General features: G+C 38.8%; 1 protein-coding gene across 3 annotated transcripts in view; it reads left to right on the top strand.

The window, feature by feature from the left end:
* Nucleotides 1-20409, top strand: part of kiz (kizuna centrosomal protein) — an 89201-nt gene that overhangs the window by 16409 nt on the left and 52383 nt on the right. For all 3 annotated transcript variants that reach the window (XM_057858989.1, XM_057858987.1, XM_057858988.1), the window contains 3 exons: nt 8899-9018; nt 10319-10483; nt 12399-12543. In XM_057858989.1, the coding sequence (XP_057714972.1) occupies nt 8899-9018; nt 10319-10483; nt 12399-12543 (430 nt within the window). The remainder of the gene's footprint in view (nt 1-8898; nt 9019-10318; nt 10484-12398; nt 12544-20409) is intronic.

Raw genomic sequence — 20409 nt, 5'->3', positions numbered from 1 at the left:
ACCTGTAGTCCGAGAGGAACACAGCTATGTTATCACTCACTGGTGAAGTTGACTTAACTTTCCACTGTGCAATTCGAAAAAAGAAATCATTTGGCCTGCACTCTGTCAGATAGTAATAACAATGACTTAAATAGTGTGACATGACCATATCTGTGCAAAACAAACTCCCTAGTTGTATGAAAGGGAAATGTTGGTTATTACCAGAGGTGTGTAGTAACGCATTACATTTACACCATTAAATTTACTTGAGTAACTTTTTGAGAAAAATGTACTTTAAGAGTAGTTCTACTAAGCCATACTATTTACTTTTACTCAAGTAGATTGATGGATAGATGTCAAGAACAGGCATGAAAATGGGTCAGGGGTTAAAAAGGTGAGAAGGGTGTGGAGGAAAAATGTTCCAGTACACTGTACACCCCAACAAAATATTGAGCTCTGTCAACCCACACTGTGTTTCAGCAGGGCCATGCAGAGACCGGTGGAGGGGCGGGTGCTCGTAGATCAAAAGGGGCACATGAACAAGTATTTAATACACCTTAAAACAACATAACTTCAATTTTAACCAGCTTTAGATAATAATTGGCTGCGACTGTGACATACTTTAATTGGGAGGGGGCAACAGTGAATAGAAATCAAAACTGTCATCAACACTTTCTGGCTGTGACTCAGTCAGTCTGCCTATTTTCTTCCTTCAACCTCTGCATCAAAACTTCCTTCCTCAACTTGTTCATCTGAGAACAAACCACATCAGATGGTCACTCACTGAGCCACCAACAGCACAGTTTTCTTAAAACTATTATTTCATTATTATCCATACTTAACAACTCTAGCACCTAATGATTACTAAAGCAATGACATAAAAATCTTATAGAAAAATAACATTGTAATTGTGTTTATAATTGTATTTAATACCCGACTATCCTTGCAAACTTGTTCTTACCAGGTCTGCTATTCACCCAGCTGATGAGGTATCCACTGCCTTTAGCAGCCTCATCTAACTCCTTTTTTTATCCCTCAATCTCCCTTCCCTACGACGCATGTCTATGTAATGAAATATAAATATTAAAAAAAAAACAAAAAAAAACAGACTCCCCGGTGGCTTTTAGTTTTAAAGCTTTCTTAATTTCTTTCTCTCTCAATAACGATGGAGGTAGATTTGTGTTTTTATTATTCAATCAAAAAACAAAGTTACTTCTATCAAAAACAAAGTTGCTTCAATGGTAAATGGTGTTATACTTATATAGCGCTTTTCCACCTTTCAAGGCGCTCAAAGCGCTTTACACTATCTCACTATTCACCTACGGGTGACGCAGCACCAGGAGCAACATGGGGTTCAGTATCTTGCTCAAGGATAAAGCGAGTTCATCAGGGGCGAAGAATCGAACCCACAACCTCTGGGTTGGGGGACAACTACTCTACCACTGAGCCACGCCACCCCCAAAATACAGTACATACTTTTAATCCCCAGAAAGTCACTTCAATAAAAAAAATTGTTTTTGATTGCAAAAATAAATTTGAGACAAAAAAAGCATTTGAAAACTATTTTTCTTGATTGAAACAAATTTTTCCATTGAAGTAATGTTGTTTTGCGTTTGGGCCACATTTTGGCTAGGACATTTGTGTCTTTATTATTCAATCAAATAAGTTGCTTCAAACAAAAAAATATATATAAAAAGAAAAACTTTGCACATGTGTCAATCACCGTTTACCAAAGCCTGAGAGGGTTTGAGTAGACTCACTATGAAGCATTTAATAAAGCCAAGCATTTTCTTACTACTTTATTCTTGTTTAAAAATAATTCGGTGGGGCAGTAACATGTTTAAAACTTACCATAATTCTTACATTTTGAAGTGCTTGAAAACCATTTATAAATGATACTTTGGTGAAAAAAGTGAAAAAAACATGTCTTATATATATATATCTTTTCTCCAATGTAAAATCTGAATAAATGCATTGAACACGCACAAAAAAATGGGGGGGGGGGGGCTACTTTGCGGTTTTCACTTATTGCGGCGGGTTCCGGTCCCCATTACCGCGAAAAACGAGGGATCCCTGTATTTCTGAAAAGCTTTAAGAAGCAGGACTCATTCCCACCACTCGTCGGGCCGGTGTTGTGCCGACACCGGCCGTCAGCTCAAATCCAAGCCGAAAATAACGCGTCTCCGGCGGACGACGGGAGCGATGTGAGGCGCCTCCTCCATCCGAGAGAATGCCGCTTAATTTGACTCAACAGTGTGTTTCTTCGTTTATATTAACGCTAAATACACAAGCTTGACGCCAATTTAACGGGAGCTATTTTTTTTCATGGGAGATTTGGCTAGCTCTGGCAGTGTTCAACGCAAGCTGCAACGAGTGGCAGTAACTTTTTTTATATCGCAAAATGTGAAAACGATTGAAACCATTACTCACCAAATTCAGTCTGGTGGCAAATACAGGCAAGTGTGTATGCTGCGCTCTGGTCTGCCCCGGTTTGGATAAGGCCTGCTTTTTGTTTTCGCAGCTTTGCAATGCAACCAAAGGCTCTCCGAGCACTCCATTTACAGTAAGGAGTGCGCGCGTTTGGAATAATGGAACGCAGCTTGGGCCGATGATTGGTTCTCGTCAGCGAAGCATCTAGAAGGATTTGCTGACTGTGTTCTTAAGTGCTCAGTTTACGTACTAAGTTAATCACATGATGATAATAATAATAATAATTAAATAAATTTTAGATTCAGATTTTAATCTCTCACAGTTTTTATTTGGGACCGATTGACCACGGAAAACCGGAGATTTGATCCTTTTTGTTTCATAATAGGAAATATGTTTTCTCCACTAGAGGGTTCTCATGCTTTTTGGACGAATAATGCTTAATTTCTGTAGTTTTTTTCCTCTTGACGCAATTCAAAGGTTTTTTTTTTTTTTTTTTTTTTTTTTTTTTTTTTTTTTATGTTTCTTTGGCTTTGTGTGGTTATTTAACATGTTATTGTACAGTATAATAATAACCAGGGGTGCACATAATTTTTTTGCCCAGGTTCTCAGAGGAGGACCTGGAGATGTGACTTGGTCCTCATTGAGCTTGAGAGCCGACCCGCCTGATGCGATAAAATTATGACAAGCTTTACTTAGAGCCAATTACCTTTAATTAATTATATTAACAATTAATGCTCGATTAACATCAACTGGCACAACAAAATTGCCATTACTTCGAAGTGAAATGTAAAGAAATAAACATAAAAACACCAATTCAAAATAAAGGACATTATGCGGCTCCCACATTAACTCCAAGCCTTTGTAAAAATGGGATGCCCTCCTCCTCATAAGAGCTCATTGAACGTACATGTTTAGCTTTGTGAAATGCGAGCAAAAACACGTTTGTCAGTGCATAGCGCTGTGCAGGGCGAGTGGGGTGCTGTCTGACATCGATAGTTTGCTTAAGTGCCACATGCTCTGTTTTTTTCGTGCTTTTCAAAGTTTGGATGGCTGAAATTCTTTGACCCTACTACATAAAATGCGCTGCTTTTATTAGCGACATTGGAATTCTCACGGCAAATTTTGTACCACATTTCCGTGCAAGCATCATTTGCTTCTAGCCATGGTACCTACCTCCTGCAGCCACTTTTCAGCAAATGTCCTTTTTTTCGGTAGCTCCGGTGACGTCTCTCTCGTCTGTCGTTCTTTTGACGGGGGTGGGGGAACACGGAAATAATTACCGGTACTCAGTGGGGCCTGCCTCTTTGACATTTTGAGAAGTGATTTTCTCGTGTCCGCCGCAAAAACAGTGGTCAACCATCGGTACGCAAAAGCGTATGGAATCCGTTGAGGGCCTGCACGTTTGTCTACGTCCAGTACGCATGCGCGCACGCGGACCACTTATGTGCACCCCTGATAATAACAGTTCATATAGATAACTTTGTGATGAGAAAAAAAATAGCATTGTGTAAAAAAAACAACAACAAAAAACATCTTAAGCTGTTAATCATAATGTTACACATTACATGATCATTGTTTTCACCAAATAGTTTTTTAATTGTACTTGGGTACATTTTTGGATGACTATTTTTACTTGAGTAATATTATTTTGGATTAACACTACTCTTACTTAAAAAAAATGGCTACCCTACCCACATCCAGATATTACAAGAACACCAACTTTTTAAAATAAGAGTATTTTATGTTATTTCACTTATATTCCCATCGTCACATGCATGTAGTTGTTTTTTTTACTGACCAATCAACAAACTTGGTGGGTGCCTGGCCCTTTAGGTACCTTTACTTAGGTACAATCCAGAACAATTAGTTATACATATTAGGGGTATGCCATCTTAGGCACCCCACGATACGATTCGATTACTATTCAGGGTGCAACAATTCGATGATTGAACGATGATCACGGTATAGCGTACCGTATGCATGCTATTTTTAGACCGTGAAGTCGTATCGTAAAGCCAAAGTAGGACATTATATACACGCCCTAGCATGCAAACCATTATATTTCAGCCTTCTTTCTCCGGTAATCTTTCAAAAACTGACATGCCGATTATTCACTGCTACGATGGAACTTGTAGAAACGACTCTAGACATTACGACATATGAAGGATGTTTTCTTCATACTCTCCCGGAAACAAAAAATGTGAAGAATGGAGCGACTATGCTACTATGGCGCGGACGTCTAAAAGACCAGTTTAACGCCAGCAAAGTGCAGCCGTTCACATTTCATATGCGGTAAACATTTTGTTTGGGCCAAGAGGTAAGCCATTTTGATATGTTGAGTTGTTCTTTTAGCGTGGCGTTTTTCGTGCTGCTTCTGTCTGACAATAAATGATCTGGAAAAAAAAATAACGTGGTATCTGACTGCCACCGTTGTTACTTTTTCTGTTGTAAAGAAACAACTTTAGTAAGGGGGAAGTGTAAATAAATTAATAGAATTAAGATTTTTTTATTAATGAAAAAATGAAGTGTTCGTTGGCTGTCAACGAGTAGCATTTGCGATCGCTACACAAAACAGCAATGTCCCCCAAAAGAACGGTCAGAGACGAAAGACAACCAGGGTATATAATATATAAGAAAGGTGGGGCTTATGGTGGTAAAGGATAGATTGTTGAAACAGAAGAATGTCATTGTCAATGGTGTAAGGTGTTGATAAAAAAGCTCAGGGAAGCTTAGGTCGGCTCGTTTTTTTCAGTCTTTTTCAGCCGTCGACACTTAAGCATCTCTTTAACTGAACATTTGTATCTTCTACCACATCTTTACCAGTGACTTTGGCACCACGGACATCATTTTCGGACAGAATTGGTAGGTTTAGCTCTGTAAACATCTCATACACTATTCCCATTCATTTCCTATTGGGGACAAACAAGAGCTTGTCCCCCCTTAGCTAACAGCGGAGCCACAGAAGCTAACGTCATAAATATTAATGAGCAGAAGTGACGTGTAGCGTGCGGTACCCCATTGACGATGATCACGATTGTCGGTGCATTATATACAATTAATTAATAAAGTAGCCAAACGAATTTCTGTAGATTATTTATTAAAAATGTGCTAATGATTCAACAGGAACGATGGAAACATGCCCACACAACAAAAAGCTGCCCTTAACCCTGAAACTGCTTTTTTTTTTTTTTTTTTTTTTTTTTAACAAGAAAGTGCAAAAACATTAACCATTTCAAATGTAATAGTTATTTCTCAACATGCCTATAAAACACACCTGACCTTAAGTTGCCCTTTTTCACAAGAAGGTGCAAAAGCATTAACAGTTTCAAAGGCAGTTTTTTTTTCTCTCAACAATACAATAAAATTTACACTAGTGGAATGAATTCCACATTATCTGGAAACAAAGAAAGTGCCTATTAAATAAGACTATATTTAACCAATATACTATGTTTTCACAGATTTCTATTTAGCATGTTTGTAGTTTTACCACTGTACCTAATCCAGGTTTTACATGTTCTGTATCTGGTGTATCTCTGTATCTGGGGGGGGGGTATCTCTGTATCTCTTTTGTACACCACCAAACACCGCACAAAATTGACATGTTAGTGAATTCGCTAATTAGCATAGCGCTTGGCGCTAACTAGTAACATCTCAAAAACAACAACAATGAAGGCTAAAAAGTCCAAGAGGGTGCGTGTACTCACCTCTTATAGACGCACACAGGACTTAGCAACACACTAGGGACATTTTCCAATCAACAAGACTTGAACCTACTGTTGGACAACTGAAAGGCAAAGAGCAACGAACTCTCTCTTCTCCTCTCGCTCTAAAAAAATAACTTGCGCACAGTAGAGGACCCAAAGCGCGACCCAGTTCTTGCCTGTCTCATACACAAATGTATTTTCGAGTCTTTTGAACAGGAGTAAGTTTCTCGCTCAGTAACTTCCGCTGCAGCCATCTTAACCTTGTGCATCCCTTTCGGTATCTGGGCGGCAAACCTGTCTTGAATTTCGTTTCGCTGGCAGTGGGCTGTCACTAAGTTGCTAGGGAAAAATCATCGTTTTTTTAACATTAATGAATCGCAATCGAATCGTCATGTGTCAAATCCCGATGAATCTAATAATCGATTTTTTAATGCACACCCTTAATACATATTACTCCTTATCCACTTTCAACATTGCCTGTCCTGTTCAGGGTTGTCGGGCCCTAGAGCCTAGCCCAGCTGACATCAGACTAAGAGCAGACTACATTCGGAATTAGTTGCGAGCAGTGTTGTCAGTAACGCATTACTAAATAACGCGTTATGGTAATCTGATTACTCTCTTTCAGTAACGAGCAATCTAACGCATTTAGTTTTCCAATCCAGTAATCTGATTAAAGTTAGTTTCCTTAATGTCTGCGCGTTACAATTTTGTTATTGCCTCATAATGTGTGTAGAATGAAGAATATTGTAGTCATGTACGAAGAGCATTTTGAATAGAAAACGTTTGAAAGGTTCCCACTACGCGTTTGTTCTCATGGCAACCACTCATAGTTACTTCCTGTTTTGGTCTCGAGTCACACGTGCTAAGTGTTTTGGGACTGAGAAAGGCGTGAGGATCGCGGGTGCACATTCGAGCCGAGTGCAGCCACCTGATGAGAGGGAGGCGAGAGAATGTTGATCTGTGTGCGCCCTTGAATGTACGTGAGTATTTTTCCTTGATTCTGGAGGGTTACAGCAAAAGGTTGGAGCCGGTACATGCGTGGCCGTTTCGTAGATTTGCCGTCGCAACGCCGGGTAGTCCTTGCTCCCACTCCTCGCCAAGTCGGCGAACATTGTTTACATCTTATTTGTGTTGCACATTTATGCCGTGAGGTGACGTGTTCGTTTAGCATCTTCGGGATGTGTTGCCGATAAAAAATTTTTTAGATGAAACTGGAAAATGATTTTTCTACCCTCTATTGTTTTTCCCTTTTCATGCTGGGAGGAGCTTTGTTTTTTTTTCTTCCATTTTATATAATCATGCACTTATTGCATCTTATTGCAAAACGCACACAATTAATTTCCTTTTTGAAAGTATAAAATATTTATTTGTGCATAAATGTTTCTGTGTGGTCTGCTGTACTGTTCATAGCGTGACCTCAATAGGCGCTGCAGTTCGCCTGTGCAGGGGCGACAACGGTGGGGGCCGCAGCTTTCATTGTTAACTCTGAGGGCTTGTGTGTATGAGGAGAAAACCGGAGGCTTTGATGTAAAGCTCCGAGAGCATCCAGTCTCCATCCTCTCCCGCTTTTCTTTCTTGTTCTCTGAGGTTAGAGTTTGTATCGCTCCCTCCATTCAACTGGCATCAGGGAAAAAGCCTGGGCAATTCATTAGATTATCCCATTATATTTTTCCTCCTGCATGGTCAGGGTGAGTGAGGGTGTATGCTTGACATATAATCCAGGTTTCTTCAAGAACATAATGGTCAATCTTTTCTCTAACTTTCTGGCCCTGAACTGCATGATGGTTTTGATCATTTGCTAACAACATGCAAGACAATTTGATATAGTCTGGTGCTGTATATTGTATTTCAGAATATCAAGACCTAACTTATGTTACACATTTTTACACAACTCTAGAAACAGTATTGTGACATTATGGTGAAATCACCACTTGTGGTATATTTTTAAACCCTGCCTTTTTCCTCCCTTCACACCACACTATAGAGCAATATTGCAGCACATAACCTAACCACTTTCTCCAATGGCAACAAACAGCAGTATAAAAGCAAGTTTGAAGGCCTTGACACGAAAGCTGTTAACAATACAATAAGAGTGAGGGTTTTCCGGGGAAAAATACAGCTAATACACTTTTTAACTCTCTGAAGAACACAACACAGACAGAGTGGTGTAGAGAAAGATGACTATTTATAGGCTCATGTTGATAATCTAAGTGAGATTTATAACACTGGCAGATTTCACATAAGAAAATGTTAAGATTATAAGTGAAGATAGCAGATTAATCAGAATATTACAAGGAAGCGACCTGCAAAAGATAGGACTAAATTGGTAAGTGACCCCTGAACTTGGAGCCCATTACAGATTGTCATAAATATTTTTTTAAGACAATTTTATGCTGGGGGACTAAATCTCTGAGCTTGGGGTTCCTGCTAGAATTCAAAGAGGGCCACCGTCAATGTTCAAAAAAGAGACTGATTCCAAAAATCCACATGAATCAGATATTCGTCTCTCAAATTGGCGTTTCACACAAAACCAGATTATTCATCATAAAATCGATCAACCTCCCCAATCCTCTTAAAAATCACACCAGACCAAACGTAACATTTTCATAATCCTATTTTATTGCTCACGATATGATATAGTAGTTTAATCTGACTGCAAGAATAAAAGGACTTGATTGTAGTGATACCCTTAATCCGATATTAGAGAAATATGTTGCAATCATTTATGGAGTAAGAATGTACCAAAAAATATTAATACCTAAACATACCAATTTTTTTCCCCCAGACTTTCCATTAAAGGATTCTTTAAACTTCTAGACTCAATTGAGGATCGACTCCGTGGTGAACAAACAAGAGTGTACGGAAACGTATCAATTGATGAAAGACAACTTTTTAGAATTATCAGGTAATTTGTATTTGATTTAAATTGGTGCTGTCACAATGCTGATTTTTTTTTTTTTTTTTTTTTTTTTTTTCTTGCTTCCAGTCCAAATTTTTTCAAGATATGTTTTGCCGACACTGATCTTATGCCGGTCTGATACCGATATTGTTGGACCAGTAAAAATAATATAACCAGTGAATGATTACACACATTTTCTGTATGAAAGTGTGCTCTGCTGGTACATCCTCAAGAAATGCTCTATTTACAAATACTGTATTACACTATGCTCTGTTACTATCATTGGTTTCTAATAAGTACAGTGGTCCGACTCAGCGAACATGTTTGCCTAGTGGTTTGATTTACAGCAGCCAAACTTGAACTTCACTACTGAATCAGAGCCAATTTTGCGACCAAATCCGATTCTCCAAAAATAGCCATATCAGATGCTGATACCAATACTGAATATCACATTGGTACATCTCAAATTTAAATCTAATGCTACCTGTACAGTTTTTCTTTAAATTATTGTCGAAAATATACTGTGGGTCAATAATAATCATAAAAAAAGTCATCTCCAACATCCATGCGTGATGCATCCATATTTCTGGGGTACATAGCCATCTCAATTCCTTTTCACACTGCAGTTAGCAGAGTGCAGTGTACCCTCAACCAACCCCATTCATTGTGTGTGCGCTTCAGCGGCACAACAGTGCATGCCGTGCCACAGAGTGCCTGAACTGAAAAATGTTCAATTTGAACAGCAGCATACTTTGAAGACACAAATACATCCAATAGAGAAGTGCCACTGTGAAAATAAAGGAATTCATACTCACCATTAATCTTAATGCAATTTTTAAGTGACTTGAACTGTCAGACACAAGAAAGATGCCATTGACAGTCGCTGCTATTGACGGCTATGGCAGAGAAATATCCAGTCAATGGGATTAAAATATCCATTTTTACTTTGAAAGCTGCCAACGCATGAGTTCGGTCTGGCCTATTATGCCTTTTGTTGTTTGTATCACTTCATTCTCCGTCAACTAAGTTTTACAGAAAAATCAATTTAGTTTTAACATGTCTGTATTTATGCTAGTACAGGAAATTACTTTTGCTATTTTGTCCTGATATTCTCATTTCCACTCATAAAGTGGGTGTCTTGTGTCACAGCATTCAGCCATGGCTCGATAAGTGTGAAAACCTGCATGCATGTTTATGGTGCGTAGCACTGTATGTGTATGTTTTTGAATGTGTGTCGCATTTACTCCCATGTACGACTGACCTGCGGTCCCTGGCAATGACTGGCTGCTCTCTGTATGTTGGACAGCCTTTGTGACAGTGAAGCGGGCTTGAATGAGGAGGACCTTGAAGCATGCAGTGCAGTGGTGCTTCATGAGCTCCAGAGGTTGTCATTGAGCACCGAGAAGGGTTGCCTACTATCGCATGAGCTAGTGAGTGCACACCAGTCCAACACTGAGCATATGGCAGCCAGGTAAGAGTTCTGCAAACACCGCCAATATTTTTTCCCATGTTTCATCAAATTTATAGTTTGGACTGTAAAAAGATTATTGTGGGCCTCATTCACTAACAATGACATTGAAATTTTCATGGGTTGAGCTTGCTTTACATGCAAAATCACTGTTCGATTCATCACGTGTGTACAATTGTGTGCCAGTTTCTGCATAAACCTGTATTTCCCCTTAAATGGGCATACCTTGGATGCATTATTTGGTTGGTGCACAGAGGTTTTAAGTTGTGAGGGATGGCCCCAAATAGTTCATAACTTGGTGTGTCTTTCTTTTTTTCAAAAGTTTGCGAATGGTATCATTGGAAAGCTTGCTAAACACAAACACTGACAGCATTATTTGTGCATAGGTCCTAGATCTGAGGAGATTCACAGATTATGTCAGGGGTCCCCAAACTACGGCCCGCGGCCGTACATTTGGTCCCTCCACATTTGGTCCGGCCCCCTGAACAAAAAAAACAAAAAACAAAAAAAAATTTTATTTAAATGTATTATTTTTCCCAATAGTATTATTTATTTCCTCGTTTTTTTCTGTGAAGATCCCAGAGAGGGTTATTTGGTTATTATTTATTTAATTAATAGTGTTATTATTATCTATTATTATATTATATTATATTATATTATATTATATTATATTATGTTATATTATATTATATTATATTATATTATATTATATTATATTATTATTTTATTTACTTTTGTTCCGTGAAGAATCCAGAAAGCGTTATTTGATTGTGGCTCTCTGAAAAACAATAAGTTTTGGCACTCCTGCAATCGTCACACCTTTTCTGTTACAAACTGACCCCGACCCCTCATCAGAGAAGGGAAAAGTTATGTGGCCCTCACAGGAAAAAGTTTGGGGACCCCTGGATTATGTGTCATAAGTATGGAGATCAATGCATAATTTACCAAAGAATTGTGCACGTTCGTGAATGAGGCCCAATGTGTTTAGTTTTGACTTGTATGTAGCTTTTGGACTATAAGGCACACATATAAGGCATAAGTTGCATTTACCAAATTTTACAAATGAACTGTATTTTTTTTCCATATAGAAACGACTCTGGCCACATTTTACGATGGGATATTTACGCCAAAAAGCATGCATTTCATTAGCATGGAAAATTCCATTAAAAAAAAAAAATCACACTGGACTATAAGCTGCAGAGTTTAAACTTGAGGGGGCCTTATAGTTTGAAAATTACAGTAATGTGTACCTAATTTTTGTTTATTGTGTTTCTGGAAAACTTTTACAATGTGTACTGATTGAACTTAATTTGATTGCGTATTAATATGTACTTGTATATATTTTTATAACAGACTTTATTCTCAAAATAAACAACAATAGTTTTGAGCTGATGGAAGCCCAAGAGTTTTTCGGAATAGACTTTGTGAGAGGAGACAAAATTTCATCAGACAGCCTTTCAAAACAGTCTACCTCCTCTCAATTATAGGTCTTTTTTTTTGGTACCACTTCCTGCTGTAAACACAGCACGGGTGAATGTCATGAGTAAATTAAATGGCCCTATCTATGACTTGCAGTTCTTTGAATACTGACAAATTATACACTTTGCCAAGCCCATGCTCTGTTGCACTATATCCAATTTTTTAATACAGTACAAAATTTCCAATGTCAAATAATTGTCAATGCCCTTCTCTACTGTGAAGATGGCTTTTACCTAATATATATGCCCCCCATATATATATATTTAATGAAACAATTATACTTTTCTAATTCCTTTTTTAAACCACAGACCTGATGTGGTTGTGATGAGATGTGGTTTACCTTTTACTAGAAATAATGATGTTCAAATGAAACATAACAATATGATGGCACTTCTTTGTATCTGTCAAACATCCGACTACACCCCCACACTCACCACAGCTTCCCTTCTGATGCCGCTCGGCTGTGGGATCGCTGGTTCAAGCACGCCCTTCTGCTCAAGGAGAGCCATGTCCTCAGCACTGAGCGCTTGGTCGAACTGTTCGCACCGCTGTTGGTGGAGCGTCATGCAACATACCACCACCAGGTAGCGTTGGAGTCACACAAATTGGTGCACATAAGTGGTTGTGACACACTGTGTGTGGGAGGATCCGTGCGTGTGATTGTGCGTGTGAGTGCTTATTTATTTGGGTGTTTAGTACTGTTCTAAAGGAGTCCTTTTTGTGTCTGGTGATGCCAAAGCCTGCCTGCCGGCCTCCTCGTCAGATTGCTCCACATATTGACCCAGACTAAAGGGAAACCCTGACCCATGTGATAATGGCAAATTAAACCCTCTGGCTTGTCGTCTTTCATCTTCTGTGGCATATTCGTCTGACAAACTACCTTAAAAAAAGAAATAATAATAATAATAATTATATATATGCATGGTAGGTATGAGTGTGTGCGTGTGTCTCCTTGTTCCCTGCGATTGGCTGGTAGCCATTTCAGGGTGTACCCCGCCTACTGCCCACGGTTAGCAGGGATAGGCTCCTGGATTTTATTTCAATGTGGACCTCTGCATCCCCCTAGAAAATAACAACATAACTACAATTATTAATAATAAAGCTGTGTTCATACATACTTAAAGTGCCTATGACACCAAAATGCATGTTTCTTTCATATTTCACGTGGTATTTTATGCTCCTGAATGAAATGGACCACTTGGATGTGTGTGGAAGCGATCGTTTTATTTATCTAATTTTTGAATCCCACACCATGAAAATGGGTGACTTCCGGCTCCAGTCTCGGGATGAGGACAAATGCGAATGTGACGTCACCCGGGTCAGCATCTCACAATACAGCATTGCTTTATAGGATGCAGATGGACTGAAGATTTATCTGATTTTGCGGTTTAATTTGTTTATTTTTCGCATCATACCAGCCAAATGTGGTGCAGGGGTTTGTTGCTGCACCAGGGAGAGGCGTGTGAGCCTTTTTGGGTTTCAAAAAGTTCCAGTTAATAATAATAATAATAATAATACATTTGATTTGTACAGCGCTTTTTTCCAATGCTCAAAGACGCTTTACAGTAGGAACAAAAAAACAGCAAACAACGTGAGCAGAACAAAACAATAAAGAAAATAATTACAGTATATGCTTAAAGCTAGTTTAAAAATGTGATTTTTTAACAGTTTTTTGAATGTGGGAAGGTCTTTACAGGTACGGATGGGTTTAGGGAGTGAGTTCCAAAGGAAGGGGGCAGCAACGGAGTAGGCTCTGTCCCCCCAAGTTCGGTGTGTTCTTGTTGGGGCGGTGCGAGGATGTTGCCATTAATTATTATTAATTTCACTGAGGCAGTTGTGAAGTGTGGATTTGGTGCTGTGCGAGATTTGTTTTGTGGATATGTAAATTTGGATCTCGTCAGCATAGCAGTCAAATTGGAGTCTATGTCCATGTCCACGCTGATGATTTGGCCAAGGGGGAGGATGTAGAGAATTCACCTTCGGAGAATGGCCAAAACAAGTTCGTCAACTGTGAGACCATTGGACATACAAGGAAGTGAGTAAACATAGTATTTTGTAATATGTCAAATACTGGGATCATGGCACACGTTTTAATACGGAGGTGGCTTGCATATTGTGGCTGACAATGCTCCTTGTCCACTGAGATTGCCATTCGGCTGACGACCAGCGGCTTGTCGCACACCCCCCTCGGTCCTTTGTGTGCCCGCCGGGAGAGCGCTATACTTGGCTTATTGACCTCTTCGTCTGCCTGGTGTTCTTTCAAATTTTCCACCCCATCAGACATTGCAACAATGTGTTATAAATGGCCGCGAATACAGCGATTACAAAGTAAACACTACAAACTTTCTTTAAATAAAGGACTATTTACTTACGTTTGATCACGGACGGACATGGAGAAAAGTTTTCCTCAGACACATCCTGCCATGTTAGCTGCACAACAACTGCACACCGCTCTCTCACTGTTTATGTCTCGCCGTGTAGTTAAGCATTAATTTACAGCATATTCATGTTGACCATGTGGCAGCTACGCGATTCTCCGACGTCGGCGGGTTTGTCCGGCGGTCATTCTCCAGTTGCTTCCCCGGCAAACGGGCTCTCCTGCCCGCAGCAGGGAACGACGTGCTGTAACTTGCTCGCTGCCGGGCGAGTTGCCGATCGACAACCCCACCGCTGTGTAACATGATCAGAGGTATTTTTGTGTGATTTTTCGCTTCAAAAGCCGAGAATAAGACTTTAAAACATCACTCGATTCGGGTTAGCATGTCGGCTGGCTTTAGCCGCCTCCTGCTTTTTTTATGCTATCCGAAGCTGGGGCAGGGAAATGACAAAAGCCGGACTAATTCCGGTGGCATAAAATATCGTTTTGGAGGTGCAAGAAGCCGACAGTTTTGACCATTATGGAGTAATTTTGCCATGTTGTACTGAAGAAATGCATTTTTAATATATCATATTCCATTTAGCGTAAGACTGTTATTTGTCATGACCATAACATTTATTTAGCAATTGGGGGAAATACTTTGATAAAAAGAATATCCTGTAAAAATATTGGAATAGAGAGATTGAAACAATGACATTTTGCGGCTCTTTTCTCCGCATTTTCCTCGTTCTGAATAATTCCCCCTCAATGGGCTTGATTCTAAATCAGATGTAACCATAACCCTGCCGACATCATCCCCTTTTGGGGACGCTAGAGAGCTATGTTGATAGGCAAGGGCTAAACGGCAGATTAAAAGACTCATTTCTCATCATCTGCGCTTTGCCAAATTGTTGTATATAGTCGAATCGTCTCAAAATATGATCACATAATAATGCTATTAAAGACTTTTTTATCCTGTCATAGGGACTTTAAACCCTTTGCTGGTTTAACATGTTCTTGTTTTCTTTCTATATTTCACACCTAAAGGTTTTGACCTTCTTCTGTGAATGTGAATCTTTCACTCAAAAACGATCGTATTCATATCTCGATTCACAGGCTACGATCCGATTCAGGGGTGATTAATTGAAAAAAAAAAAAAAAAAAGTAACCGAATCCAACCAATTTGATGCGACTTGAACAAATTCCTTTATTTGTATTATATTATAATGCCAAATACTTTGTTACTGAGAAAAAGAAAAAAAAAAATGGTTTTCAAAACAATACTATTCCGGCCTAAAGAACACACATACATATGTTCAGAAAACAGATAAAAAAATAAAAATAAATAAATAAATAATAGCTGTTATAAAACAATGAACCATTTAAGTGCCAAAGTCCCAAAATTGCGGCAAGAACTGACTTTAACAAGCCCAGAGCTGCAAATATGAGTGTCAGACAATCTGAAAAGTCCAAATGCTTTGCAAAAAGAAAAAAGCACAAATGCAATTTGACACAACACCAACACCAAATCCAAAAGCTTTGCAAAAGAAAAAAACCACGAATGCAAACTGCCACAGCACGATCCCCAAATGCCAAAGCCAGAAGGCAAATTGGCCAAAGCACGAACCCTAATTGCCAAGATATAAACCCCAATGAACCTATAGCAAAGCCCGCCCCCTTGGAAAACTCGGACAACCCAAGGCTGTGTCATACATAGGGATGGGAATCGAAATCCGATTCCGATTCTGAACCGGTTCCGAGTGTTTCGAGGCCTCGACATCACAATGAAAAAGCCTTAACGATCCCTTTAACGAGTCCTGAAGACTCATATTGCGTCGTGACTGTCTTGTTGTCCAGACGCATCAAAGTAGCATGGCGCCAAGAACCACCCGCTCTAAAGTTTGGCTACACTTCACCAGGAAAGAGGGTGAAAATGAAAGGTTACGATGGTTTAAGCACGAGCATTGCAGCCGTAAACATAACAATGACAGCACGTAGGTTCAAACGCTCGAAAGTGTGTCTTCACTTCACCAGGAAAAATTACAACAACACGACTTGCAATCATTGCAAGGTGGAGATAACTGCATCGGGAGGGAATAGACTGCACTGTCCTCACCGAGACAGCTATACAGCTAGCTAAACTCCGAAATGACGATACAGAAGACGTTGGTATAATTTGCTGACTTTATTCAACCATCACTTGAAGAGTGAAACTAAAAATAGAAATGAAACAAATCAATTTCGTCCCCAATAACAAACAGGTTTGCATCAACGTAAATCAGCGATGATTAGCTGCTAATTCTGTAATAACAACACGATTAGCATGTATTCGTTAGCATTAGCACATCGTTCAAACCACTACACAACTGGATTGTCTGGATTTCCTGACTGTCTCAGGAAATTAGAATATTGTGTAGAATACACAATATTCTAATTTCCTGACTGTCTCAGGAAATTAGAATATTGTGTATTCTAATTCCTGAGACAGTCCTGTATATACACACAGGACTGTCTCAAAAAATTAGAATATTGTGTATTCTAATTTCCTGAGACAGTCCAGTATAGTGTCATTATTATAAATTATTATTATATTATATTATTATTTTTATTTTATTTACTTTTGTTCCGTGAAATATCCAGAAAGGGTTATTTGATTGTGGCTTTCTGAAAAACAATAATTTTTTCCCATTTAGGCAATCCTGCAATCGTCACACTTTTTCTGTTAAAAACTGACCCCGGCCCCTCATTTAGAGAAGGGAAAAGTCATGTGGCCCTCACTGGAAAAAGTTTGGGGACCCCTGCAAGTTTAACACATATTGCCAACGGCAGACCAACAAGCTATATGCCAATATATACCGATATTTTTATTTCTATTAGAAAAATGTTTCAGTAAAATGTTACACATTCTTGTGCATTTGCCACTTATTGCCACAGTTAATATTGAGGCATTGGGCCTCTTTTGACCTTGTTGTGAGTTTGTAAGGTTGTGACTTCTGATTAAACAAACTCAATGCCAATCAAAACGTTTGTTCTTCTTTTTCCCCAAATTAGAATCGATAAGAAAATCGATAAAGAATCGAATCGTTAAGGAATATCGATAATGGAATCGGAATCGTAAAAATCCTATCAATTCCCATCCCTAGTCATACATTCTGTTGGATTCTCAATATTATCCAGTGGTACTAAACAAACATTTTACATCATAAACATACATGCGCAAATCGATCATTAACTTATATTTGTGCAAGCATAAATGTCCTTGGTGACTCTTGACGTTCAGCTAGTTACTGTATGGGGTCTACGACAGAGCCTTTTCCAGAGCTTGCATTTGGTGAGCTTTCTTTTAGGCTATGAAAAAGGCACAAAAAAATCCTCCCAGAGCTTGCATTTGGTGAGCTTTCTTTTAGGCTATGAAAAAGGCACAAAAAAATCCTCCCCCCAATCTTTCAGGGTACTTGGTGTCGAAATTACAGGTAATAATAATAATAATACATTTTATTTGAAGGCGCCTTTCTGGAACTCAAGGTCGCCGTACAATCATTTAAAAAACAATTAGACAAATTAAAGACTAAAAATAGTAAAGGATAATTAAGTATAGAACGTTCAGAACAAGAAACATACTAATGTATGAAAATAATTAGCAGAACAGTAAAACACAAAGAAATGAGGGATTATTATGGATATGCGAGTCTGAACAGGTACCCCACGCACAGCGTTAAACCATCAGATTTTTGCAGTTTTAAATTTAGAAAAAAAAACATGTTTCAAGTCACAACCACACAGTATATTTCTATGCAATTGTACTGGTGTAACTGGCTGGTGTCCGACATTTCTGATTTGGAGCCGTGGTTTCGCGAAAGGTACACAGCCACAACACGAACCCTAAGTGCCCGCAACAAGATTTCAAATGGCCAGCAGCACAACTGCAAAAAGCCACAACATCAATGCAATATAACGACTTTGAAGTAAACTAAATTTCATGGAAGTAGAGATGAGGACAACGTTTGAGACCCCTGTACAATTTGAACAGTGCACATCGATTGGCTTTGCTAGTAAAATTAGCCAATAAGCTTTCAGTGTGGGCAGGCTTCGATTTAACCTGTCCAACCGTCACCAGAGTTCCTGTCAGGGCATCGCGCAAGATGGGAGAGGGCGACTCCTCCAGTAAGAAACAAAAATGCTTAACTCACTTTACAGTAGGTAAAGTAAGGTGAAGAATGTTGACAAAGTGATGAGGTCTAATGTGTGTTGAAAAAAAAAAAAAGTGTTGTAAAAGACATGTTGAGGTAGGTTTAACACCCATTCGCCTGCATTTTATTTCTATGGGTTAAAGATATCGTAAAATTAAGCAAAATGTAGGCTAAATTTGGAAAGAAAAACACTTTAATTAATTAGTTATTAATTTATAATTTAATTATTGAATTATTTATTGAATTATTATTATTAATTTATTAATAATAAAATGTTGGTGAAATTAAGTGGCCTTAAAGTGCCTGTGACAGGAAAAAGCATGTTTATTTCATAATGCACGCGGTATTTTATGCTCCTGAATGAAATGGACCGCTTGGATGTGTGTAGAAGCGATCGCTATATTTATTTAGTTTTTTTAATCTCGCGCCATGAAAATGAGTGACTTCCGGCAACAGTCTCGAGTTGGGAAAGAGGGCGCTGTGACTTGTACGGAGGAAGGAGTCCTCTCCACTATACAGTGGTACTGTTGTATGAGAAGGACTAAGGATTCAGCTGATTTTGCGGATTAATACGTATTTTTCGCATCACTCCAGCCAAACGGCTTCAGAAAAATCTCTGTACGAGGGAGAAGCGTGTACGCCTTTTGGGCGTTTTTATTATGTGCTTTTCGTTATCGGCCTTTTTCTACTAATTAAATATCATAGTAGGTGGGATATATATACTTAGTCCACGCAGGTCTGAAGTGACAGTAAAGTGAGTAAAAACAGTTTATTGTCGTAAACACCATTTAGTATTGATGGTGACTTTTTCTACTTAATTTACCTTTTAGTACTTAAACTACTGTAAACCTGTCTCCCTTTTGTACTTGTAGTGTCATGTTACTTGCTATTCATTTTCAATGCAGACGGTGTAGGTTCAATTTCTTGTTGTGAACCGATTCCCATCCACAGTTGAACCCAAGCCAGGATAAGAATTGGCTGGATAGTATCAGAAAGGGCAATTAGTATAAAAATTGTTTCCAAAGATTCATGCAAGCAACTTACTGTTCCAAAAATTCATGCAAGCAACTTAGTGCTGTGACCACTGACATGGAAAAAGCTGAAAGTCGCTTCTTGTCTGCCTTTTGTTATTACATTTTGTACACAATATTACTAAGGTCCTTGTAACATGAAAATCTTACTTCGATGTCTTGCACACAATGAAAAGAGGCAAAGAGGTTTAACTGTAGAGCCACTTGAAAATATGAACCAACAAATGTTACAGACACTTTCATCTTCATCCCAGTGCATTAGGGAAAGACCGAGTGAAACTGTTCCTTTGGTTTATCTCTCACTTCATGCACTTCCTTCCATCTTTAGTCCTCAATATTTTCTTTTTGCTCTCGTTCCTGCCTCTGTAGTCTTACTGTTTACTTTCCTCAAATGAGGGCAACCAAAATTTCCCATTCACTTCTTAGCACACAGTGCGACCACTCTGGCAAATGGGAAACCTGCAGCTTGTCTGTACACACCCAGAGAAGCTCTTTGAATTTTCAAGTGCTAACCGGTGAAATCATTGATATTTAAAATGTGGGTCTGAAACACAGGGTACCTGCGGGTTATTAAAAGTATTAAAAAAGCATTGAATTTAGTTTTCCATCATTAAAGGTATTAAAAGTATTAAATTAGCTGTTGTAAGTCTGGAATTTTTTCACCGTGGTCTTAATTTTCAAGAACATCTCAGTGCAACCTAAATTATATCCGTGACGAAGTTTTTTTTGTTGTTGTTGTTGTTTTTTTTTAATCCATAACGAAGACGACGCATAGAACTTTTACGATGCACTGCACTACAAATCGAAATGCAACTCGTGCGTGCCAAACCACCACAACCGGCAAAACGTGTTTTTTTCCGGAGGGAGCATTCC

This window comes from Corythoichthys intestinalis, chromosome 15, assembly GCF_030265065.1.
Source record: "Corythoichthys intestinalis isolate RoL2023-P3 chromosome 15, ASM3026506v1, whole genome shotgun sequence".
NCBI lineage: Eukaryota > Metazoa > Chordata > Actinopteri > Syngnathiformes > Syngnathidae > Corythoichthys > Corythoichthys intestinalis.
The sequence above is the reverse complement of the archived record's forward strand: the minus strand, read 5'-3'. Positions and strand labels throughout refer to the sequence as shown.